At 42.3% G+C, this 27,969-nt stretch overlaps 1 protein-coding gene across 1 annotated transcript in view; it reads left to right on the top strand.

Moving 5' to 3' along the window:
• Positions 1-27,969, top strand: part of hydin (HYDIN axonemal central pair apparatus protein) — a 151,912-nt gene that overhangs the window by 11,431 nt on the left and 112,512 nt on the right. Inside the window, 7 exon segments of the mRNA XM_034085765.2 lie at positions 5,372-5,491; positions 5,868-6,002; positions 13,093-13,292; positions 13,494-13,618; positions 23,935-24,136; positions 24,377-24,560; positions 26,272-26,371. Of these exon segments, the coding sequence (XP_033941656.1) occupies positions 5,372-5,491; positions 5,868-6,002; positions 13,093-13,292; positions 13,494-13,618; positions 23,935-24,136; positions 24,377-24,560; positions 26,272-26,371 (1,066 nt within the window).

Below are 27,969 nucleotides of genomic sequence, written 5' to 3'. Positions count from 1 at the left end.
TACATTTGCAACATAGGTAGTCCAAATGTTTGGAAATGCATGTGTGTATAATGGGAAGATGATATAAGATACTATATGTATGCATGTAGTACCACCCTTGCTAGCGATTCCCTCTCTAGTTTAGCATACTCAGCTTCGTTGTCCCTGGCTATAGAATCACGATTTTATGGGGCCGGAAAAAACTGGGGTAAAATACACACTAGCCGGTACTACGCTATATGGAAAGGCCACCAAAAACTGTCCTGGCCTGGACGTTAAAACGGGGCTAGCCGCTGTAATGGAAATGCGCTATAACATACCTTATTCTTACGGCCCGTCTACACTACAGCGTCGAAAGCTCCAAGCAGCTCCAAGCTGCCCATTCACTTTCAATGGGGTGACGTCACGTAGCCGCGCTTTTTCGCCGAACTGAATTGTGGGTAGCCGAGCGAGGCGTCTCAGGCGACCCAGGCGACCAGAAGTTGAACATTGTTCAACTTCTGGTCGCCTGGACGCCGGAGTAGCCAGCGCCAGCCAATCAAATCCCGTTTCCCAAAATCTGACAGCTGAAGCGCTAGCCAATCAAACCGCGTCTAAGCTGGGAGAGATATCCCGCCGTTCATTTCTATATTTTCAAAAAAAGTCGGAGGAGAAACTAACTATCGCCGTAGCGAATCACCCGGTTTTGTATGACCAGACCCTCTTCACCTCCCGGGATACAAACCGGAGGAACCAGGCATGGAGGGAGGTGGCAGAGACAGTGGGGGAAACTGGTAGGTTTTCGCCTGTTTGGGGAGTTTATATATATATTGCTCGCATAAAATCCCCGGGGGTTTTTGCTTTGTATGTCGGGGGCGGGAGATTCATGTGATTGGTTGTTGGCCGTGTTGCTTGAATAAAATCCCCAAGCTCCAGACACGCCCAGCTCCAAGCTATTTTTGGAGCTGTAGTGTGGACGCTCCGTTACTCCGAGCACTACTTCTGCTCCTCCGTCGCTTCACACTTGCAGAGGGCGATTTCTCAACTGGCCGAACTGGTGTCCTAGTCGGTGATGACACCAGAAAGACCGATGGTACTGCATCTCCATTAAGTAATGGTTGTTCCATAAATCCCATGTTATGTTTTATCATACTCTCAGAGTAGTCGTCCGGAAATTTGAAATGTTCGCTGCATACATGAGCCTGTGAATCTTTCGGTTCGGGCCGGCCACATTTCGCTAGCCACTGCCTCCGAATGTACTTCTTACGCTTACCTTTTGGCAACAGATGGAACCGAGCATTCCGTGGATTGTTCCTATCAGAATTGTGGCAATATTTCGCGATACAGTGAGGCATATTTGAAGAGAGAAACTACAGTAAATAACATGGAGATCAACGTGTCTTCGAAAACCAAACGCATGGTTTACGTCACGTCCGGAAAATGGCGGCGCCCACAGTGTTGATGTTATTTCGGTATATAATCAGTTTAAAATCACTGATAATGTCATCGGATTAAAAAAAAAAAAAAGAGAAACTGGCAGAGACTGGTCTGTTTTATCGGATGATAATTATTTAAAAATGAGTGTCATGAGCATACCATTCCTTTAATAACGCAAAATTAAATGCTTCATATGTGTCCAAACGGGATTGCATATGCAAATTTAACACATTTAACATACTAAATACATGAAGTTGGTAATAAATGTCTTGGAAATAAATGTACCCGTATACAAGAAGTGGAAGTCAATAGGCGCATTCACACTGCGGTACTTTTCCCACAAAGGTTCATGCGAATTTAGTTCATGCGAACTCTTTAGTTCGCATGAACTAAATACAGATCGCGTTCACACCGGAATAAGTCCCTGGGGGTGGATTAGGCAAATGAAGCCGCTGACGTCACTTCTTCTTCTTCTGCTTTGGGTTTACTGGCAGGCCGCAAACGACTTCACGGCGTATACTGCCACCCGGAGTCCCCGGCCGGAAGTCCCCGGAGTTGGGGACTGGCTTCAGTAGAAGCTGCTGGGACTCCCAGCAGCTTCTACTGAAGCCTTCCGAGTAAATCGCCAGAATGCCGACACCTCCTCATCTCCACCGCTCCCATGTTTTATTTTGTGTTGCCATAAATTAGTCTCTCTGCGTTTCTGCGCTGGGCTAATGCTAATAATGCTAATGCGAGGATAATAAAATGGCGGCTTCACAAAACTTTTTGGGAGTTTTACGGGGCGTGGTTTGCAATCCGCCCAGCCAATCAGAAATATAGCTCTTTTCTCACAAAAGAGCCGCTTGAAAGTCCCTGCTCTCTAGCAGGGACATTTCGAGGGGGTAAAAAGGTTCTCATGAACTAATTTTAGTACCGGCTCTTTTTGGTGTGAACGCGATCATGAACTAAGTTCACATGAACCTTTGTGGGAAAAGTACCGCAGTGTGAATGCGCCTATTGCTTTTAAGGTGACACACACCCAAATTACACACAGTTAATAGGCGCATTCACACTGTGGTACTTTTCCCACAAAGGTTCATGCGAACTTAGTTCATGATCGCGTTCACACCAAAAAGAGCCGGTACTAAAATTAGTTAATGCGAACCTTTTTACCCCCTCGAAAGTCCCTGCTAGAGAGCAGGGACTTTCGAGCGGCTCTTTTGTGAGAAAAGAGCTATATTTCTGATTGACTGGGCGGATTGCAAACCACGCCCCGTAAAACTCCCAAAAAAGTTTTGTGAAGCCGCCATTTTATTATCCTTGCATTAGCATTATTAGCATTAGCCCAGCGCAGAAACGCAGAGAGACTAACTTATGGCAACACAAAATAAAACATGGGAGCGGTGGAGATGAGGAGGTGTCGGCGTTCTGGAGATTTACTCGGAAGCCAGTCCCCAACTCCGGGGACTTCCGGCCGGGGACTTTGGGCGGCAGTATACGCCGTGAAGTGGTTTGCGGCCTGCCAGTAAACCCAAAGCAGAAGAAGAAGAAGTGACGTCAGCGGCTTCATTTGCCTAATCCACCCCCAGGGACTTTTTCCGGTGTGAACGCGATCTAAGACACGGGCCCTTTCTCATTTCATCAAATCCCCCTCCTCGACTCCTCGACTCCTCGGTCCTCTGGTAGTGACCCGGAAATGAATTTCAGCGTGCCATGTTGAAGGACATCTCATTTCTCTAAATGCACTTCGAGGACCGAGGATCGAGCGTCGAGGAGGCTCTCTGGAGGAGCTATAACCGAGGATGGGTCCTCCACGGCTCCTTCGTGGATGCATTTCCGGGAACAGAGATGTGACGCACGGCCGGACTTATCTCAGCCAATGACAGCTCTGCATGCATCCCCTGGATATTATTTTATTAACTGCTTTCATCGCGACGCGATGTTTACAGTGAGAACAGCTGTGAGGTCCAGGCAGAAAGCAGAGCAGTGTGTATAATATATATCACTCAGTATAACAGGCCTACTCTTTTTATTTGCTTTAGTTTAGTAGATATCTACAAAGAGTCGATATTTAAAAAAATTCTAAAACCATTTAGTGCTTCACATAATAAAATACACAACGGCTGTAGCCTGTTTTAGGAACTGTATGTGTTAGGGGTGTAACGGTATCCGTATTCGTCCCGTACCGTCACGGTTCGGACGTCACGGTTCGGCACATGCAGTCACATGGCGAATACGCCTTTTTTTACGAGTGGGAAAAAAGTAATTCAGGGCAGTATCCACTACACTATATATACTCCAGGGGGCGATATTGCGCCTAAAAGCTGTTTGCCAGCCGCCCTTAAACAACAAATGAAGAACAAGAAGAAACACAACAACAAAACGAACAAAATACAAGAAGAAGAAAAGTTAGTATGGTGAGTTCAGATAACACACAGGAGCTAGAACCCACCTGCTTCTTTTAAATCAGCTGTGTGGGAACATTTCGGGTTCCCTGTGGACTACAATAACGATGGAGAGTGCGAGTGGTGGATCGGACGAGGACGGTGTGTCGGCGTTGTTCTACAGCGGTGCGGTATGCTAATGGTAACACATGCCAAACATGCTAAATCATATCAGAAGGCATCACCCAGATTTGCCAATCACCCGAGCCCGGCAAAAGACAACAGCTGATCCCCGCTGTTTTTAAGAAGCCAATAGACATGAAAGCCGAGAGACCAAAAATAAATAACGGAAGCTTTTGGCATATGTTTTTCAACGACTTTGCACTCTTGAAACACTTTCTTATTATTTATGGTGTAATATTTTCAAGACATCCTTTTTAGTTTTACAGCTTGATGAAACCTTTTTGTTTGACATCAGCCATTATAGATGATCTGGCCATCTGAGTGTGTGGTGCTGTGTATGGTTTGTTTTTAACTGTTTAATACAGTTAACTATTCAAAATGTCAGAGTTCTTTATTTTTGAACTGAAACTTGCACTACTGTTCAAACATAAATAACAACAAACCTGGAATTATGCATTTGGGACTTTTTTTTGCTTTTTTCTTGTTGTACCGAACCGTACCGAACCGTGACCTCCAAACCGAGGTACGAACCGAACCGTGACTTCTGTGAACCGTTACACCCCTAGTATGTGTGTGTGTGTGTGTGTGTGTGTGTGTGTGTGTGTGTGTGTGTGTGTGTGTGTGTGTGTGTGTGTGTGTGTGTGTGTGTGTGTGTGTGTGTGTGTGTGTGTGTGTGTGTGTGTGTGTGTGTGTGTGTGTGTGTGTGTGTGTGTGTGTGTGTGTGTGTGTGTGTGTGTGTGTGTGTGTGTGTGTGTGTGTGTGTGTGTGTGTGTGTAGGTGTGTGTGGTACAGTCAGTGTGTAGGTGTGTGTGTTGTACTGTGCGTGGATGCAGCGGACAGACAGGTCTCAGTTGGTTTGGTGTCCTCTGCTTACTTTTAATACTTGTAAATAAAACTTTTGGCCCGTAATTTATTTCCTCATTGCAGCGACCAGAGAGAGAGGGGGGGGGATATATCCAGTCTCCGATAGTGTTACGTTATTATGAGAGTGTTCTGTTTGATTCTGAAATTGTATATATAAATATATGTGTGTGTGTGTGTGTGTGTGTGTGTGTGTCCGCATCTGTAGCCTGCTATTGTCTCATTATACCGCACTGTGAATGAATCAAAGTAAATATATAAGTCGTCATGAACACATCTGTCCATCAGACAGAGGGCTGCTGTGCCTCCTGTCATCATTAATGGACGTCTCTTTAAAATGACCGCTCAGAGGAGAGGAGTTCTCATTTCTCTAACCGCCTGCTGCTTCCCCTCCTCTCTCCTCGCATCTCCTGTGGGCGGGACTAAGTATCAAGGATAGGAGTCGAGGAGGGGAGTCAAGGAGGGGAGTCAAGGAGGGGAGTTCGAGAAATGAGAAAGGGCCACGGATGGCTGTATATGTTGTGTTTTTTTAACGACAGCGTTTTGTTTTACTGTTTTTGTTTTAGTTGTCCGTAGTGGGTATGAATCAGTCACTTTTCCAGCCTCATCCATCTGAACTGGTCTTCCAGAACTTCACTCCTGGACAAACCTACACACTACCTCTACGTCTCTACAACAAAGACAAGGTGGGTGAATGGGTGATTATTACGTAAATAGTTACACTCACAACAGGACTACTGAGCTGATATTTCAGTGAAATGGAACAACAGAAACAGACATTTTTTTTCTCCATAGCAGGAGAAAAAGGCTACAGTATCTGCTTGTGTGTGTTTGTATGTGGGTTTGTGTGTTACTAAATGATTGGAAAAGGTCACAGGGGATTGCAAAAGATTTATCGCTGCAATTTGGACAAGACACCATCCAGTAATGAATAAATAATCACTTGTGTGTGTGTGTGTGTGTGTGTGTGTGTGTGTGTGTGTGTGTACCTGGATCTGTGGTTGTTGCAGTGTGGCGTTCGCAGTTTTTTGAAACTTTTTGTCATGTTTCTTATCTGTCAAGGTTTCACGTAAAGTGAAGCTGGAGCGTCAGGACTCAGACTTTTTCCATGTGGCCAGACCAGAGGATGCTGGCAGCCGGGTCGCACCAGGACTCGCCGCTTCTTTCACTGTCTCCTTCACCCCGCAGGAGAACAAGGTACTGCAGACAGAGGGGAATTTGACTGCTGCAAAAAATAAGTAAGGGTAATATGCAGCAAGTCATTAATGAGAAAAGAACCCCAACTTACCCTGAAGGATACTTACTGAATAGATCAACAATTTTACTATCAATATTGACTTAAAAGGATTTTATTGTTTTAACAGTGATACTATTTCTTCCACTAAGACACAATAATCTGTTCTACTGCAAAGAAACTACTGTAACTGCAGCAACATTAACTTAAATTGCCAGTAGCTCTGATTGTGGTTTTCTGCCCTGTAACTGTCCAAATCAGTTTTTACTGTCTTTTCCAATAATCCGTCTTTAAACATGGCCAGAGTCCATACCGTACTTACTCTCGTCTGTCTTCTTCTGATTTCTCTTTCTTTCTTGTCTTTTAACGTCTCACCTTGTCTTACACTGTTTTCTTGTTCTTTCTCTATTTTTCCTTTTTTGTTTGTGGGAAAAATGTAGCCATCATGAATGAAAAGTGTTGTTCCTTCCAAACATATAAAATGTAACATTCAAAAGTATTCCTCAGTGTTTTCTGAGGGAGCTATTTGGCAACAGCTGACATTCAATTGACCACACTTATTTCTACTGACTGAAATGACTAGAGCATCTAGACTAGAGCACATGACTAGAGCATCTTTTCCAACAGTCTGCTATCCTAAGCAAAGGTTTGTTATTGTAAAAGAGCAGACCGCTAAATGTCCAAATTGAGCAATCAGAATCGAGTATTCAACTAAGCCGTGTTAATAATCATAAACACAGGGCTGGGACAAAATATCATCCCTGGCATTGTGCCCACCAAAATAAAAATATTCAGTAAAGATGTGAAAGACAATTTTAACATCATTGTCAAATATATCCACTAAGGCAAACTTCTTATCCTGTCTTTTCTTTGAAAAAAAAAATGGAGTTATGTTTTCCACCTGTACAATCTTCCATTCCTCCTCTAACTCTCCATCATTCATTTGTGAGATTCTCTTTCTGCAGCAATAGAGTGGTGCAGGAATGAGTTTGAAACCCCCAAAATAAGTCAGCATTACAGATCCTTCATTTTGAAATCAACGCTTTTTTAAATATAGTTTTGGTTAGATGTCAGAAATAAGATCTGTGGTTAAAAAAAGCTCAAGCGATTTCTATGTTTTGTTCTAATACATAAATGATGTGAGTAAGTACCCCACCGGCATTTGTCCAAAGCTTCTATGTGTTATTAAAAAGTGGTTGCTAACAAATGACTAAATATGACCACTAAACGTAATCACGCCGAACAGGCGTTTGCCTTGCGATGATGATGATGATGATGATACGCAGCCAAGCCACTATGATGTAGTTCTTTTATAGCCTAACATTAGCTTTTAACTTCTGGCGATGCATTTACAATTTAAAAAAATCATACAAGTGGTGTTAATATGTGGAGATTATCCTGCTGAGCAAAACCTGTTACCTGCCACAGATCTTATTTTCTGCAATACTAGAAAATCTAATAAAAAAATCCCATTGCTTTGTTAAGGAATTCTTTGTGATGCTGATTCCCGGGTCGGCCTAGATAGAATAATACTGCACACTGCACCACTCTGGTCAACCTGAAGGAGAATTGGACTGACACACACACACACGCACGCACGCACACAGACATGCATTTAGTATGACAGGCTTTTCGGTAACAGAGAGAGATAGAGACCTTTTTGTCGAGCTTTAAATGGCCTTACATTACTGCAACATGATCTGGTGACGCCAATGCCCAAAGTAACTCACCCTTGTCTTCGTATGTACAGTAATAGGGCGGTGGTGGTGAAGTCCATAGGGACTTGGCAATGGCTTGGCAACTGGAAGGTCACCCGTTCAAGTCCCGGCAAGACCAAGTGCTACCGAGGTGTCCCTGAGCGTCCCCGGGCGCTGTTCATAATGGGGCAGCCCACTGCTCCTAACACTAGGATGGGTCAAATGCAGAGAAACCATTTTACATAGTACCTGTACTATGTGATGACAAAAAAAAAGGAGGAGAGGGAGACAAATACTGCCTTCCTTGCGTTTTTTGTTTTATCCATTTTGGCACTTGCGTTGCACTGTTTAATGAAGGCACTGAGCCTGAAGGGGTGGGGACAGATTGAAAGATAGGATTGGGCAAGGACTAGACAAAATAAAAAAAGTAGACAGTTGTGTTGTCCAAAAAGCACTATGGCACCCAGGGAAAAAGCTTGGTTTGCCAGATGGCCTGCCCACCCCTGCCTATAGGGAAGAAAATATAGTTGTAAATTGAGATATATATAGTACTCCAAATTAGCACTCCTACTGAAGGCAAAAGTACATAGATTAATCAGATCATCAAAAATAAATCAAAGTTTGTACAATAAATTGGAAACCCTTACAATTCATATGTGTATGCACACTGTGGAAATGGTTGAAAGGGGCAAGGGTCAAATATCAAGTATTAAGTTGCACTAGCACATCCTTTTGTTGACACTTTTGCTGATGCTATCGGAGGAAGTGAAAACTGAGAAACAAAGGTCAACATTGAATAAATCAAGATTTATATTGAAAGTTACATTATTTCTCATGTGTGTTGTAAGCCTTGCTAGCAGCATGACTGTTGGGATGGCATAAACGGTCTTTTGGGCAGTAAGTGAATAGACGAAATATACTAGTGTCATAGATCTTCTAAAAAATCTTTGGTATCTTTTGGTAAAAATTGGGATGGACATTTCATGGTCCCCACGGATTAAATGAATCCTAAGAAAATCAAGGATCCAATTACTTCTCTTAGCTCTACCATGAGATGAATATAATTTAAATCTCTCGCCTTCTCAAAATCTATATCAGTACCTTTGGATAGATTGTTGCAACATTTGGTTCAGACATTCTTCATCCACAGAGGATGCACCATAGCACCTTCTGTCCTTTGATTATGCATTTAGGTATCATTTAATTACCATAACATCTGGTCTACATTGACATTTTGTCAAATACTTTCGTTGGATCAAGTACTTGCAAAACTAGAAGTTGGAAGGGCACTCCGAGAGCACAGACCTCAGCCGGCCTTATCTCTCAATGTTACCAAAAGTGGAGAATAATGTGTGTGTTCCGCTTAGGGTGAGAATTCGTCATTTGTCCCACACATTTAGCCGATGTCCTCCACTTGATTGACAGTCCCATTTAAAACGTTCCTTTTATCCAAAGGTGTTCACGATTAGCTGTGTCAGATGTCGATCATCAACAGAGAAATATATTTACTTATGGGTGTAGCCGGTGGACGGCGTATCCCAGACAGTTGTTGTGAGATTAGCCAGAATAATTTTTCAATTGTGCATGGAGGTGAACAGCGACGCTTCCCTAAAACTCACAAAAAAAACCTGACCCATAAAGAAAATATGGATCTATGGATATATTCTTTCTGGAACTAAAAGAGCATTACCAAACAGAAGAGGTAACAGCCGCTGATTTAAAAAACAGTTACCACACTGTGCAGTAATCGGTCCCACAGATCAGCAGACTGTCAGCTAGCTCTGGTCATTATTCCAGACTCGGAGATCACAAAAGAATATGAGAATATGTACAGATATATTTAATTCCTTCACAACATTATGTTCAGAGCACTGGAGCCTCAACACGTGGAGGAACATTATGTTCAGAGCACTGGAGCCTCAACACGTGGAGGAACATTATGTTCAGAGCACTGGAACCTCAACAGGTGGAGGAACATTATGTTCAGAGCACTGGAACCTCAACATGTGGAGGAACATTATGTTCAGAGCACTGGAACCTCAACACGTGGAGGAACATTATGTTCAGAGCACTGGAGCCTCAACACGTGGAGGAACATTATGTTCAGAGCACTGGAACCTCAACACGTGGAGGAACATTATGTTCAGAGCACTGGAGCCTCAACACGTGGAGGAACATTATGTTCAGAGCACTGGAACCTCAACAGGTGGAGGAACATTATGTTCAGAGCACTGGAGCCTCAACACGTGGAGGAACATTATGTTCAGAGCACTGGAACCTCAACACGTGGAGGAACATTATGTTCAGAGCACTGGAACCTCAACAGGTGGAGGAACATTATGTTCAGAGCACTGGAACCTCAACAGGTGGAGGAACATTATGTTCAGAGCACTGGAACCTCAACATGTGGAGGAACATTATGTTCAGAGCACTGGAACCTCAACACGTGGAGGAACATTATGTTCAGAGCACTGGAACCTCAACACGTGGAGGAACATTATGTTCAGAGCACTGGAGCCTCAACACGTGGAGGAACATTATGTTCAGAGCACTGGAGCCTCAACACGTGGAGGAACATTATGTTCAGAGCACTGGAACCTCAACACGTGGAGGAACATTATGTTCAGAGCACTGGAGCCTCAACACGTGGAGGAACATTATGTTCAGAGCACTGGAACCTCAACACGTGGAGGAACATTATGTTCAGAGCACTGGAACCTCAACACGTGGAGGAACATTATGTTCAGAGCACTGGAGCCTCAACACGTGGAGGAACATTATGTTCAGAGCACTGGAACCTCAACACGTGGAGGAACATTATGTTCAGAGCACTGGAACCTCAACACGTGGAGGAACATTATGTTCAGAGCACTGGAGCCTCAACACGTGGAGGAACATTATGTTCAGAGCACTGGAACCTCAACACGTGGAGGAACATTATGTTCAGAGCACTGGAACCTCAACACGTGGAGGAACATTATGTTCAGAGCACTGGAACCTCAACAGGTGGAGGAACATTATGTTCAGAGCACTGGAACCTCAACACGTGGAGGAACATTATGTTCAGAGCACTGGAGCCTCAACACGTGGAGGAACATTATGTTCAGAGCACTGGAACCTCAACACGTGGAGGAACATTATGTTCAGAGCACTGGAACCTCAACACGTGGAGGAACATTATGTTCAGAGCACTGGAGCCTCAACATGTGGAGGAACATTATGTTCAGAGCACTGGAGCCTCAACACGTGGAGGAACATTATGTTCAGAGCACTGGAGCCTCAACACGTGGAGGAACATTATGTTCAGAGCACTGGAGCCTCAACACGTGGAGGAACATTATGTTCAGAGCACTGGAACCTCAACATGTGGAGGAACATTATGTTCAGAGCACTGGAACCTCAACACGTGGAGGAACATTATGTTCAGAGCACTGGAGCCTCAACATGTGGAGGAACATTATGTTCAGAGCACTGGAACCTCAACATGTGGAGGAACATTATGTTCAGAGCACTGGAGCCTCAACACGTGGAGGAACATTATGTTCAGAGCACTGGAGCCTCAACACGTGGAGGAACATTATGTTCAGAGCACTGGAACCTCAACATGTGGAGGAACATTATGTTCAGAGCACTGGAACCTCAACACGTGGAGGAACATTATGTTCAGAGCACTGGAGCCTCAACACGTGGAGGAACATTATGTTCAGAGCACTGGAGCCTCAACACGTGGAGGAACATTATGTTCAGAGCACTGGAGCCTCAACACGTGGAGGAACATTATGTTCAGAGCACTGGAGCCTCAACACGTGGAGGAACATTATGTTCAGAGCACTGGAACCTCAACATGTGGAGGAACATTATGTTCAGAGCACTGGAACCTCAACACGTGGAGGAACATTATGTTCAGAGCACTGGAGCCTCAACACGTGGAGGAACATTATGTTCAGAGCACTGGAACCTCAACACGTGGAGGAACATTATGTTCAGAGCACTGGAACCTCAACACGTGGAGGAACATTATGTTCAGAGCACTGGAACCTCAACACGTGGAGGAACATTATGTTCAGAGCACTGGAGCCTCAACATGTGGAGGAACATTATGTTCAGAGCACTGGAGCCTCAACACGTGGAGGAACATTATGTTCAGAGCACTGGAACCTCAAAACGTGGAGGAACATTATGTTCAGAGCACTGGAACCTCAACAGGTGGAGGAACATTATGTTCAGAGCACTGGAACCTCAACACGTGGAGGAACATTATGTTCAGAGCACTGGAACCTCAACACGTGGAGGAACATTATGTTCAGAGCACTGGAACCTCAACACGTGGAGGAACATTATGTTCAGAGCACTGGAACCTCAACACGTGGAGGAACATTATGTTCAGAGCACTGGAACCTCAACACGTGGAGGAACATTATGTTCAGAGCATGAGATGAGTCCAGATTCTGCCTACGGCACATGGATCGTAGGGTCACAGTGTGGAGAAGACGCAGAGAATGCCTTGCTGATTGCTGCACCGATAGAGTAGGAGTGGAGAGGATGGCCTGCAGTCCTGACCTCAACCCCATTGAACACTTGTGGGATCAACTTGGCCCTGCTGTCCGTGCCAGAGTGACCAACACAACCACATTGGCTGACCTGGGACAAATGCTGGTTGAAGAATGGGATGCCATCCCACAGCAGAGTGTGAGCAGGCTAGTGACCAGCATGAGGAGGAGAGGCTGTTGTGGCTGTGTTTGATTATTCAACCCACTACTGAGGCTGCTTGTTAAATTAATCAATTGTTAATAAATCAATTGTTGCCAATATGTCTTGTTTCATCAGACTTCAATCATCCAACCCACCAAACAACACTAAACTAGAGTCAGCAGCAACACAATTACATTTGTCATTTGTCATGGGCACACCCCACATACTTAGCTCTGCTGCTCATCCCACAAATGCTTGTTCCTCACTAATGTGGTACCATTGGAAAGGTAAGAAATAGGCACTCCAACGGTATTAAAAAAAAAAGCATTGTTACAACATAGAAATCATCTACCAAACACAAATTGCCTTATACCCAGGGGGCAAAGTCATTTTACAGACATGGAATGTTGTAAAAGGTTGTCCCGGTCAACTAGCTACTGGAAAGCTACAGTGAGGGCCTCACTGTAGCTTTCCAGTAGCTAGTTGACCAGGTTGTCCACCTAGGTTGTGATCCTTGAAGGCCCTAGATATAATTTCTGGTGGACAACCTTTTACAACTTCCATATTTGATTTCCCAAAAACTGGGGTTTTGCCCCCTGGGTATTACTTTGTGTGTTAAGTTTGTATGGATCTCTTGATAGCTGAACACTTTTTTTTCACCTAGGACTACCACCACAGACTGGTTTGTGTGACGGAGAGGGAGCGGTTTGAGGTACCAATACTTGCCATCGGGCCACGTGGCATTCTTGATCTTCGCGATGAGCTCCATTTACCCATCTGTACCGTGAAAGCCTCCACAGAGAGGACTCACCTGGTCCGCAACATAGGAAATGCTGAGGCCAAGTTCAATCTAGACACAAAGAGGTGAGAGTCAGTACAGGATAGGATTAAGTCTACGATAAAAATAAAGCACTTTTTTTACATTAAAACATGTCAGAGTAGAGGCACAACATACAATTATGACATCTGATAATTAGCATAATAGGGCCCTTTAAGTGTTATCTGTCATGCCTTTACTTCTGTTTGTTTTCCCACTTTTTCAAATAACTTTCTATTCCTTTACAGCCCTTTCTCTGTGACGCCCCCCTGTGGGACTCTTGATGTAGGCGAGAGCATGCAGGTGACTGTGACCTTTAACCCCATGACCACAGGAGACCACAGCCAGGACCTGCATCTGCACTACCACACAGGTAAGACAAATGAAGGCCTCTAAAATAATACAAAACTACAAGACTTTAGGAAAACTAGGGCTACAACTAACTGGAAGATGTTATGACCTCAGCATCTGATAAAGCAGCTAGTGTCCATCGTACAGTACCATCATTTATTTCCCATAGCTGTATTCAAATATAAATAGCCCTCCTAATTAGCATATGCAGATGATCTTAATAATAAGAATGACCTTGTTGCAGAGTCGTCAGCTGTTTTTCCTTCCACTGAAGCATTTCTCACAAACTAAATTCTGGTATGGAATAAATCCCTCCATAGAAGAGACTTTTCAGATGTTCACTCTTATTTTTCAAATGTGTTTCTCAATCTCTCCCCTCTTGTGAATTACTGTGTTTATTCAGCTTCTGTAATCTTGACTATTTTATCAATGAAACGTTTTTCTTTTGCAACACACTGATATGCACATTACACATGGAGAACTCAATTCCAACTATGTAAGAATTGCAGCCCCAACAAAGTTCACTGGCTCATTATATCTGTTACAGCGGGACCCACACATGCACGCACGTACACACGCATCAAAAACGCACAACGATTTTTCTGCAAACATTTGACATTATCAGCAGCGTCAAATGGAGTGGAACTACAAGGATGAACGTGTCTACTGTAATCACTGAGGTACACACCATAATGAGATTCTCTTTCTGCAGCAATGGTGACCCTGAAGCAGAACGGGACTGCTACACACACACACACACACACACACACACACACACACACACACACACACACACACACACACACACACACACACACACACACACACACACACACACACACACACACACACACACACACACACACACACACACACACACACGGTTGGCAGACGTTTACTTTGGTCAGACAAGAGGCCACTGTTCCATTCTGTGCTTCACTGTCAATATTATTGAGAGTGTGTATTTCACTGTGTCTTCATCACGCATGCAGCCCTTATCTGGGTTTCCCATAGCAGCCAGGCACAGATAGATTCCCCAAGCTGGTCCAATTAACTATGCATTGTCTCCTCTCCAATTGTCTTCTATTTGCTGCTTAATTTAAACTCACATGTGTGTTCAACTGCTCATATGAGAATGTCTGGTTTTGGATTCAAGAAGGATTCTTTAACCTTGGATGTAGCAGATGAGTATATACTATAAAGGTACTCTTGAGCTTGTGTTGATATGTGTATGTGTCCACTGGGGAAGATGAAGGTGACATACATAATGGTAATGAAAGAAGAATCTGAAACATCTTTAGGGAATTGGGCTGTAAACATGGTGGCGATGCCTCTCCTCTCTTCTCCTCTGCAGCTCTCCTCTCTTCTCAAATTACCTTAAATGGACTTACTGCTATTTCTGTATCTCCGGTTGTATCTGCACACTAAAGTGTTGGATTTGGAAATTGGTGCAGATGTGATCATATTTTGCAAATCACTTTTCCAAGCTTAATTATTTGCATTCTGAATCACATAAAACAGGTGACTAGCACTGCCTATACACCAGTGTGACTGACAGTAAGCTGCCATGCCAGTTTAGGTACTGTATATCTGTTATCATAAAGATTTTGCATTTCCCTGGAAACACATCACAACCTTTTGTACAAACTGCACTTTATTTAAGTGTATTTTGTTTTTGTTTCTTGCTGTAAGGACTCAGCTCAGTGGAGTAAACTGCTGAATTATTCATCCTCTGTTTTTTTATTAATTGTGAATGTTATTAAATGTGACTGCATTGCTTAGTAAATCTTTGTTGATGTAAAGTTGCTGTTTAAGTCTTCCAACAATCTTTTTTTAGAAATGTGATAAATTGTGAGAATCTTTTTACAATTTGTTTTTGTTGTGATACATACAAGGAATAAAAAAATAGGACAACAGAGGACAAATCAAATCAGGCCCTTTTACCCAAGGCTCTTTACCATTGTCACAACATTTCTTTTTTATGTTGTCCTTTTTTTATGTTGTCCTTTTACTTTGTTATTGTTATCTATGGGGGTTATTTGCATAAACCACATTCCAAATTATTAATGTAAATAGATGATTGAATACATTTTGTATACATCTTTTTATAATTTGCCTAGAGCTATTGATGGGGAGGGGTCATAGTGTCATAATTTCCTCCCTAAAATCTGTTTTATATTGCTCTGAAACAACTACTAACTTCCAAAAACTGTATTTATTTAAGTTTCTTCCAAGTTGCTTTACTCAAAGTAGTGAAACGCATCATTATGTAACTCAGCAACCTCTTTTAGTGTTAGCTGTTAGCTATGTTATTTAGCCATGCAAGCTGCTAAAACCTAAAGTTATGTAGCGCTCTTCCTGATGTTTTTTAACAATGTTTTTTCAATAACATCATCGATACATAACTTGTCATTTGCCCCTCCTGGGCCTCAGACCTGGGGTCTGCTCTAGCCTTTGACCCCCCTAACAGAAAGCCTGAGCGTACATTTCCCTGTACTTGTACTGTAGATGTACACTCCGTGGTCACACATTATGCTAGGGTAACCTTGGTTTCCTGCACAATTAGCCAGACTCGTTAACATCAAAGGGAAAAAGACGAAGCTTTTGACTTTTCCTGTTAACACACAAGGGGATCAATTAGAGGTAAAAGAGGAACGTTTTTGGAAAACATTGGCGCATTGCAAGATTATTCAACTAGGGGTCAGTCCGATTATTTTATTTTTTATCTCAACAATTTGAAAACCTTACATTAATTAAGAAAATTGGCAACATTTTAATTACTTTGATGGATGGCAAACATTTAATGTTATGTAAACTTACTGAAGGTTTTAATGCAAAATCGTGGCTACTGGTAACTTGGCAAACGAGACCCAGTTTTACAGTGTTTGTTTTGAGGGGAAAGAGCAATTAGTCCCACATTACATGTGTACCCTCAGCTGAACACAAGTAGCTGGAAATAGCAGACGTGACTGGATTTGTTGATTAACCAAGGGGATGCTTCAATCAGAACCAAATCTGCCTTACTCCTGCTGACCCAAGCCGGCCACATCAAAGTCTCCTCTGAAGCTAATTGTGGCTACATAGTTCCCTAAAAGTAATCTAGGTAGGATAATCCCATGGTGTTAAACAAATACTGCAGAACAGCTCTGTACCATGCAGAAACAAAAATGACTTGAGTTCACCCTTGTTAGCTATGCATCACCTGGGTGGATATTCCACGGTTCACTGCCCCCACTTTAACTGTGAAGCACTGACTGTGTTTGAGTCTGTGTGCATGTGAGGGGAAATTCAGCAGCATGCTGACATGACAATCATTCTGTTATCAGTACTGGTCCTGAAACTCTACCTCAGCAAAGTCACCTTGTGAGAAAACTGCCTCTTTATGATTGGATTATGGTGGATAAGAGAAATGTTCTGAGTTTAGATCTAAATTCATCCATTTTGAGTTTATCATTTAATTATTAGATGATGATTGTTTAGGGTAAAACATATCTCCATCTGTGATGAGTGTTTTGAATATCCTATTTTTGTTGTGTACGTTTAAAGTTAACAGCATTTTTTACCTATGCGTGACCTTAAAGGTGCTAAAAGGCTACGTAAGCAGGCAGGTCTACTGAAGGATTGGCAGCAGAAACAGCCCTCTACAGCATTAAGCTTTTATAATGGGAGGGGGGGGGGGGGGGGCAGCAGCCTAGGTCCAGAACACCACTTACAGCCCATCAAGAGACTATCATTTTTAATTTAGCACCTTTCCCTGTCTCCCTCACGCTCATGTATGTTTCAGGTCAGCATGCTGGAAAAAGGTTTCACTCTGCTGAGGGGCCATTGGAGACTGACTTTGTGTGCACGTGTGTGTGTTAGCGTGTCAATTTGCATGTACATCACGATGCTTAACGCGGCTACACACTGCGTCTTTATTTCCCACTGTCAGTTAAAAGCCTTGAAAAATAATAGTTGGCTCAGCGGGCTTGTTTTCCACCACGGTGTATTAGACAATCCTTGTTCAGTCTTAAAAGTGAGCAGAGAGTCTTTGCTGCTCCAGTAACGCAATCACACACACACACACACACACACACACACACACACACACACACACACACACACACACACACACACACACACACACACACACACACACACACACACACACACACACACACACACACACACACACACACACACACACACACACTCCTGCATTCATCTAAAATGTTGTTCATTTGGGACCTGCTTTTTAGTCCCCAAAGCGTTAGAGGTCCCCATGACGTAAGTGTGTAAACGGATTGATGTCCCCAAAAAGTGATAACTACCAACACACACACACACACACACACACACACACACACACACACACACACACACACACACACACACACACACACACACACACACACACACACACACACACACACACACACACACACACACACACACACACACACACACACACACACACACACACACACACACACACACACACACCACACACACACACACACACACACACACACACACACACACAGACAGACAGCATTCCCCTGTGTCACTGCTGCTGATTTAAATGAAAAGACGGACAGCTCGTAGGGAGCGCTTAGGCATCTGCTTTGACAAGGCTATAGCACAGAGGGGACTTCAGCAGAGCAGCCTTTTAGAGGAGCAGCTCACACACACTATCACACACACGCATACTGCAGAGCTGCTGTTTGTGCCGTAATCAAAGGTAGCTGAGGGGGGTGAGAACTTCTCTCGCTGTGTACATAGAGAAATGATGGGAAGAGAAAGCAAACGGGGGTTGGGGGGGGGGGTTTGTGGGGACGGACAGCGATGATGAAAGCTAAGCAATAAGCTGCAGCTCTCCCTGCCTGTCAACTGCCGTCATAGCATCCGTATGCTGTGAGATAATTGCTTTTCTCTCTCTGTATACCCCAATTCTTCTCTCTCTCTCTCTCTCTCTCTCTTGCTCCCTCATTTCCTAATATCACTCATCCTCTGTCCTCTGTGTTGTTGCTTGTTCTCTCTTCTTCTCCATCCGATGATATCTCACAGCTTATCTTTAGTGCCGAGTGAACGCAAAGACTTGTGGAACTGTGCCAGGCTGTTTTCTCATTCCCCCTTTCTGCTTCTAGACATGATGGAAATCTCTGTGATAATTGGACCTGCAAATGCGAGCAGTCCTTGAATTCTAATATGTGTTTTTACTAAATGGTCGTTGTATAGATTTAACCAGCCTCCACTCTTCACAGTCTACTTTGTTTTTCCCCTCACACTATACACGGGGCAATTTGTTTCTCGTGAATCTGAAAGTAAGTCAGACTAGTAGAGGTTTACTTCTACTGAGGCTTTAATGTTACTTAGAAAAAGAAGAATCTCAGGTCACAATTAATTACTTCTGCTCACTCCGGCAAAGCCCAGGCAGAGATTGATTAATTAAAAGCTCTCTTTTGCATTCTGCATTGAGCAGGACTTAAACCTTATGGGAGAGCGTATCTTATGCTCAACACATAGCCTAATGCTAAACATTGTGGAAGTTAAATATCCTGGAAACAGTTAACTTTTTGATTTAATTTTCATTCAGTTTCCACTTTTTTTGTTGAATTGTATCTATGACGTTATTGACTTATGTCTTTGTCTTTTAATTAAAAAAAGTGCTTTGATCTTAGTTGGACTTTCTTTAGTTAAAAAGTTAAAGGGCCCTATTCTGCTCACTTTAAGGTTCATATATGTATTTTGTGCTCTATTTGACATGTTTAAATGCTTTATTGTTCAAAAAGGTCTTTATTGTTCTCATACTGCCTGTGCTGCAGTGGTGTCCCTCTGGAGGGAACTTTAGGATGTTAGGCTTTGCAGACCATTCACATGCACAAACACCTATATCACACTACAAGAAAAGCATAATAGTGCCTAAATAAACAAAACAAGTTAATGTCTTTTTTATTATATTCAAATCACTCCAATGTGAAAAGAGCCCTAATGCTTTTTTTTTTTTAGCCTTGCACAAACAAGGTCTAGAGACACTTGGGCTGGTTGGATTTCTCCTGTTGTTTCTGGCGTCATCTTTGCTGTGTTAAGTAAGATGTAAATGTCATGTGTTGTCACCATAGGAACCAATCATTGTGAAGGGAAATCTTGGGCTAATTGAGTGTGTTTATTTGTGAGTATGTTGTGTTCGAGAGAGTAGTTTTTCTGACGCTAATCAAATAGCATTTAAACAGTCCTGGGTTTTTGTCTTCATTTAATTATGTGAACGACTTGTACGTCACTTAAACACTCACACATTCACAATTAGTAGGTCCCTCACTAGAAGAGCTACCGATGGACTAATCTGAAGACTGCCTCGTGCGTTCTTCCAACGGAGAGTCGTTGATACTGAGGGCCCTATTTACTATTGGATAAATGCATCCTTTACAAGGTAGAAAATGACCAAGCAATGACTTTAGACCAGTATGTTGTTGGTCAATGGAGCAATCACTTTCTGCTACAGTACCTGACTAGACCACACAGTAACATAAGCTTCTTGCACAACATGATGAATGATAACATGACAACAACTCCATTCTGAAATGATCAATGACACTGGCACCAATTTGTGCTGGTCATAAAATAGGCCCTCTGGTCTGCACACCATGCTATTTGGTTATATATAGGAATATGCCTCGTAGTGACTCCCATCAATGGTTGGCGTCGATGGTAAACAGAGATGAGTATGTTCTTAAAATTGCTCAAAGTTTAATTGAAGTCTTTTACGAGGACATCCAGATGTTAAGTTGTTTTTTTCACCGGCTATTGTCACTTTGGACGGCCAAAACGCTTGATTAAGAATGTCTTTTTGTTGGACCAACGCAGACCCTAGCTGAGCTAATTTAAGTTAGCTAAGCATTGTCATTCAAGCTGACGTACTGTTGGTTGTTTCACAATGTCAGACTATTTAGGCAGCCAAGGTCTGCACAGGTACTCAAAGTAACATTCCATAGAAAGTGATCTCAAAGGAAAAAACTATACATTTAAATTCAAGCGTGCACGTATTGTTTGCGAATTATTCGGATTGCTGTATAGGAATAGAAGGGAATATCGGCAGCTCTTGGTAACTCCAAATTTAGAAAATAAAAGCTAATATTATGAAAGAACTTAAAGCACAAAACTTCCCTATCTTCCCCGAAAGTTCCTTTTTGTGTGCTTTTTTTCCATGTGCATGCATAAAGTTAATCATGTATCCCTTTATAATGTGTGTGCTCAAGTACCAATAATAAAAAAGTGTTGTTCCACATTCCTAATTATTCAAATTGATTTACAGTTTAGCAAATGGTGGTGTCAACATTAACATCAACTTTAACAAAGAAATCACTCATTGATTGCATGCAACCTTTTAGAAGCATATGCATACGGTGCCTGTATATGGCACATTTGAAATGTAAACATTTGAAGAAGAAACTACTTTTGATTTCCTTGGCGCGGTTTGCATCTAGTGCTTCTCAAAGTGTGGTCTGCGGACCACTGGTGGTCCGTGAGCGCCCCCTAGTGGTCCGCGAGTATATTGGTAACATTTCACATTTGAAATAAATAAATACATTTAAGTTTTCCGCACTCTCGCGGAAATATCTCCGCAATGGAGCGAGGTTAAGTTTCACTTTCGATTGCATGATATAGCCCAGCGCAACACCTTCATCACACATGTTGCCACTTGTTTGTACCATTGTCAGGCGATTTGTAATCTGTTCTAGAAAACCTATGCGATTTTGGACATTTGTGGAGTTAGGTGGTCCGCGAGTGTTTTTTTATTGGTTAAGTGGTCCTTGGTATGAAACAGTTTGAGAAACACTGATCTAGATGATATACACTCACTGGCCACTTAGCAAGGTGTACCTAATAAAGTGGCCTGTGAGTGTATGCTGAGCCTCATCTTGCCTTGGGTTTGTTTTTTCAAATCAATGGAAGTGCACCGGTGGAAGTTGAGACCCCGACATTTTTGCACTGTCAAACCAGAGTCACGTTTCTAACCCTCAGCCAAGAGTCGGGTTCACTCACCATCCTGCGGAGCGCCCGTCAATCCCCTCGTCCATTGAACACACTTGTAATTCATTTAATTCGCTCACTCCATTAAATTGTGCAAAGTAATTAATGGCAAGTCTCCACGTTTGTTTTGGCGTAAGACGAGCTTTGAAAAGCACAACAGTCACAATGAAATGAAATGCCCACTCTTTGAGTTGCACTGTTTGCAAATGAGAAAGATCCTCCATGTCTCATTTGGGTAATTTGATTGACCAAGGTATCATTGTTTTCATTTACACTAGGGAAATAACATATCAAAGAAGTGATTAACTCCATCATCATGGAGGAGAACCCTGTTGTGTTTAGACATTCCCTTATATTGTATCCACACTGAAAGAGTTCACTGTGTGTGCTAAGAGAGACTTTCAGAGGGATGTGTCCTTACTTCAAAGAATTAACCTCAACAGGTATACAAATATAAATACTATCAGGATAGGGAGTGTGTTTCTACAGACTAAAACTCCAGTCCTTATTATTTGAATATAAACAAACACTCACTTCATTTACATAAGCCCTTGTTCATGGTGGCTTTATACAAAACCTTGCTTTGCATCGTGGTTGTGTTGCTGCTTATTGTTGCTCTTTCGCTCACTGGTGGCACACACTGTAATGGTGGCATCTTCTACAGAGACTCACTCGATTTCCTATTAACCGTTAAAGAGTCTGTCTCTCTGACCTCCAGAGATGCATACTTTGAAATTGATGTTTTTTCATATTTACTGTGCGTCTACTACATTATTATTTATGCATTTCTTATTTATTTCAGCCGTCTTTTTCACATAGCAGAAACTCCAAAAGGCTTTGGCTTCATTATTTGTTTTGGATGCCAGTTTTCCAGGATATTTTGAGAGCCATTTTAATCTCCTTTTGATCCAGATCCAGCATTTCAAAGCTAGACTTTGCAGTGTGTCCTTGACTCCACTGTGAGTTTCTCTTCAATCCACTGCCCACATTAGGCCCGAGACTCCCATAGGAGCAGCAGTGGCTGCTCGGTGGGTACATTTATTTTGTGCTATATGTGCAGAATAACAGTGTCTAACTGTCGCTCCCCCATGCAACTACACTTCAGGACATTGCTTTACTTCATGCATTAGATAAACCCAACTTTCCTGTACAGTTGTATATTGATTAAGGCTGCACAATTAATACAAAATGATATTGAAATATGGAATAGTGCAATATTCAAATTGCAGGAAGTACAATAGGTACAATTATGTTGCATCATTTCTTCAAAATCCTGTTTAGGATGTATGGTCCATTTGGCTAAGTGAATGGGTGATACAATTGCACCATTGGTCGGTCAAGATAGCATGTTCTCATTGGCTGATGTATACGAGTCTACGGTCAAATAGTACAAAGAAAATGGTACATTTTCTTCCACTTTTCCTTGACAAACGTCAGTTAAGATCAAGACATAGTAATAATATAATATGATATTTGGAAAATAATAGTACATAACTCGTTAGGTCCAATACTGTCCTGATCACCATTGAAGAATGAAAATATAACCTTATAAACACAAAACTTGTCGATGTCATTTGATCATTTTACAACATTCATTCGCGTAATCGTCATAGTTTGCCTTTTGGTTTACAATAGTGTCGAAAGGTTAAAACATATAAGCTTTTTAGCAAGATATGGCTTAAGTTGGAAACAGCTTTATAAGCACTATAACCTTAATTATCTGCATTTGTCGGTCATGATGAATGGCCAATTGGTGCCACACTTGAAATGAGGCAGCCGCAAGGACTTAGGGGATGGCATTATATCCTTTCCTTTCATCAAGGAGGGTCCGGTGTATCCAACACCAAAGGTGGTAACAGGGAAGCATTAATGCACCTTTTATAGCACTTTCAAAAAGCTCTTATCATAGCCAGCACTCCAGTAATTCTGGGTCATTTCACTCAGTTGGGGAAACTTCCTAAACAAAAATGACTATTCGGCACTGCCTCAGCTATCAATCACTTGATCCACTTCTTCAATACATACGCGGAAGTTGTTGCTGTCAGCCACATGTGACACTCAGCCCGCAAACCTCGACCCAGAAAACTTCTTTTGAGATAATTAGGCGGAGGTTTTAAAGACTGGAGCGTCTCCTCACTCACCTTACTTATTCAGGAGTTTTACTTGGACTTGATTAAGCATCTACTCATCTTCTAAAATGATGATTTGGTGTGACCATCCCAAGTCTTATGGGACCCACATAAAGGAGCACTTAATAGTTAATAATCACAAGTCTCAAAAACACTGATATTGTCTCTATTCTTCTCCATGTGCTGTTTTTCTGCGCAGGTGAAGATGTGTACATCCGTTTGTACGGGGCTTGTGAGGAACTGGACATCCATCTTGAGCGTGACTCTGTTCTGGTAAATCAGACTTACATTTCCCTGGCCAACGTGTGCAAAGTATCTCTCACCTACAGGAGTGAGATCCCTCTACAGTACTGTTGGACGACGTGGCCCAGCCTGCAAGAGGAGGCCTTGAGCTTCTTGAGGTATGTGTGTATGAACATAAATGACTTCACACAGACAATACTGGAAAAGATGTTTTGTGTGGCCTGTACAAGCTCCCCGTTTCCCTGTGTACATGTAGAAAGTCAAATGAACACCGCATGTGATGCCAAAAATAGCTTAAATTCCCATCACTTTCTTCCTGTCTGAGACTCCTTGTTCTTCCATCCTCATTTCTCTTTGTTTTTGACTTTGACCTTCCCTTGCTTCCTCCATTTCTCTAGGGAGAGCTCATCACTCCAACAGAAGGAGGAGGAGAGGAAACGGTGGCTTGTTCAGTGTGAGTCCGACCCCACAGCGATCTATCGCCTCCCACAGCTGTCGAAAGCCCTGCAAGAACGCAGAAGCCAGTTAGTGGAGGACCAACGCCTGGTCCTCTCACACAGCTGCTTAACTCTGGAACCAGCGGTGTGTTTATGTGTGTCTGTGCTTTCCTGTCTTTACACATCCCACTTGCCCAGTATCTGTTGTCAGCTAATAATCCATACCCCATGGATTTGCAGCCTAGTTTCTCTCCTTATTAAGACTGTACTGCAGAGATAATAACCGCTCATGATGTGTCTGAATAATTTGATACTTTAATTAATTCCAAGAGAGTTAAATAGAGCCTTTTCTAAGCTGGCAGGGATTTAGTAGCTAGTTCAATAGAGTGGTGCAGTGATGATGTATTTTTGTAGCCCGACCCGGGAGTGAGCAACTCAAGGACTCTCAACTAAAAGCCAATAGGATTTTGCCATTGAATTTTGGAATATTGTGGAAAACAAGATATGTGGTAAACACACGTTTATGATACGTACATTCTTGTTCAGCAGTATAGTCTCCTCCACTTTATGAATTTTGAATCATTAATGCAATCGGCAGAAGTGAAGAGCTAACATTATGCTATAAACGGTCGCATGGCTTCGCGTCACCACTGCTAAGCTAAATGTGGCTAATGTCGCGTCACTTGTTAGCATCTGCCGTGTTTGTACAGTAACATGTTGAGGCTTAGAACGAGAGGGGTATTATAATTATATATTTAACATTTTTGAAATTAAAACCACCTGCTTAGAAATCATAAGTTGGAAAGGCAGAACAATTCAAAAGATATCTTGAAATATTGCAAAAAAGGTTTTTAATGCAATCATTCAATGATCTTCCAGTGGAGAATGTATACGTTTGGATGGAAACCTAGCTACTAAGTGAGAGAGTGATGAAGTGAAATCATTGGTTTGCCGGTAAGTGCAAATAAGGGGCTCCTATCAAATAGTCTAAAAAACTGTTCCGTTGTCTTTTCCAAACCACTTTTCCTTGACCTTGATGAAAAACATAATGATTTTCAGAAAAAGATGTGAAGCACAAATCATTAGGAAGTAGGGAAAGATAACTGCAGTACTGAAATATTCCAAATGCACTCATACGAGGTATGATAGCTAGTGTTATTGCCGGGGTCTGCTCTTCAGCTTATGTCAACCACAGATCTTATTTCAGGCATCTAACCAAACACATGTGAAAAGACACATTGACTTTGAGACAAAGGAACCGTAAGTGGTTAAATGGTAACTCATTTCCTGCAGCACTTTACGGCCTTAAGCATGTTGGATGTTTAAATCAGGGTCTTTAGGTAAAAAGACACTTTTCGCTACATGCTATGCCAAATTGGTCAAATGTGAATTCAATCTGACTGCTCTGTAACGGGAGGGTCACAGCTCCTTCTGCCGGGGGACCTTCAGGTAGCATGACCTATTCTGACACCGCCATCCCTCTTTTCTGCCAGTGTCTCCTTCGCTCAACTCAGCCAGGCTCCCTGGGCAGAGGGAGAGCGGAGACGGTCAAAAAACAGAAGGACAGGGCAAGAGAGAGACGGGGGGGGGGGGAGAGAGTAAACACACACACACACAGGTATTAGTAGGTGACAGATATAGTTGGTGTTAGTGTGTGTTGCATGTAGATTTGACCAGGATAAAAATACCACCACATTGTTTTTTAAAATGCACCTAAACTTCCACCCAAAACAATTGGATTCTGTGTGTGGATTCTTCTTAACCAACCGTTCCGAGCGAGAGATTACCCTTCCAGTTATATGCATGTCTGATTGATGACTGAGACTTGTTTCTCCTCTTGTCTTCTCGTGGCTCAGGAGGGTGAAATCTGGCCTAAGACGCCAGCGCAGTTCAACATTATCTTCAAACCCGAAGAGGCCAAGCTGTACCAACAAACCATATATTGTCATGTCACAGGTCAGTGCCTAGCTAGAAAACACAACAACCATTTAGGTAGCATAGCATAATATTGCATGTACACATCTTAACTAAGATGCATGAACATGTTGGTCTTGAGAAACATGTCTCAATATGTTTGGGATTGATTGTCATGGCGTATGGTAGTACAGACTTGACATGCCTTAGGGTGAGATGTAATCACTTGATTCCCGACTGATCCATAATCCTTGTTATAAGGTAGCACTTTAAATGTCTCCAGTATGTTGTTTCTTAATACAAGATACCTGCTAGGCTAATTACATTCCTATCTTATCCTAAGATGTGGGCTACCTTTAGTTTGATGCTTATTAGCAAATGTTAAAATACAGACATGCTAAACTTGGTGAACATTGTTAAAAATGTACCTGTACCTTAAAGCCCCATTCTGCCCCATTCTGCCTCAGAGAGCTTCTAGCATGACTATGAAGCTGTAAACCTCATTTGAAATCTGTTCACTTGTGTAACTATGCTAACTACTAAAAAGATGTTCTATGGACAGCATTTACCTCTAAAGCAAGGGCACTGATCAGAACATGTAACTGACTGGTTAGCTACACCAGCAGCATACAGTGCAATATGAAATCAGAACATGACATGTAATCTTGCCTACTATGTACAGACATTCTAATATCGTTCTGTTTGCATTGGTACTTTCATTTACAATGCAAGCCCATGTATAACATCTATTCAGAATGTCCTTTGCACCACGGTCCAACTTAGCAGTTGGGATGTCAAGTAGCCCCAGAGACCTTCAAAATGCAACTAACAATTTAGACAACATTATGGAGACCACACACTACAGTAGGTCAAGTGCCCACAACTATCAAATAATGGGGCTTTGTCCGTTTCAGTCTCAAACTAATTACACAACAAATATAAGGTGTTGTCACGAACGGGCATTCAGAACCATTTTACGGAGAGATATAAAACACACCCCATCTCAAATGAATCTAGATACAGATACCATTTTAAAAGATAATACATGTATTGTTGAATTTTGGTAAGGGAGGAATTTGGGATAAAATGACTAGCTGCAGGTTAAAGCTAAGAATATGTAAGGCTTACATTTAAAACACTTCGTAAGAGACACTTAACAAAAAGTTGGCTTTGTTCTTGAGCCGAACCTTCTCAGAGTATAACTATTTTGTTTGTTCTTCCACACCTTGGAAGTTGTTTTAACAACTTTAAGCAGACTTTACACTCCTGCTATAAATCAATAGCGTTGGCTTTCTCATAAAATATGTTCCTCCCCTCAGTGGGTTGGTGCAGACAAAGGTTAGACACACAGGTCTGGGTAGCAAGCCGTGTCTGTCTGTGTAGTTATGGTCAGGGAAGAACTCTCTCTTTGTATGTTCTCTTCTGCTGTAGCGTATGGCATCTACTCTTATCATCACACATGAACCTTTACATCTGCCTGATTGGTTTCACTCTCCGATCACTTATTGCTACATGAACTCATTTGCATATTCGACAACGCAGTCATGAGGCTCCAATATATTCATCTCATCCCAGCGGTAGTAAAAGGTTGTTGGGACATTTGCATGTGGCCATCACGAGTGTCTCTGCAGCCGGAGGCC

This window comes from Pseudochaenichthys georgianus, chromosome 6 (assembly GCF_902827115.2).
Source record: "Pseudochaenichthys georgianus chromosome 6, fPseGeo1.2, whole genome shotgun sequence".
NCBI classification, from domain to species: domain Eukaryota; kingdom Metazoa; phylum Chordata; class Actinopteri; order Perciformes; family Channichthyidae; genus Pseudochaenichthys; species Pseudochaenichthys georgianus.
The sequence above is the reverse complement of the archived record's forward strand: the minus strand, read 5'-3'. Positions and strand labels throughout refer to the sequence as shown.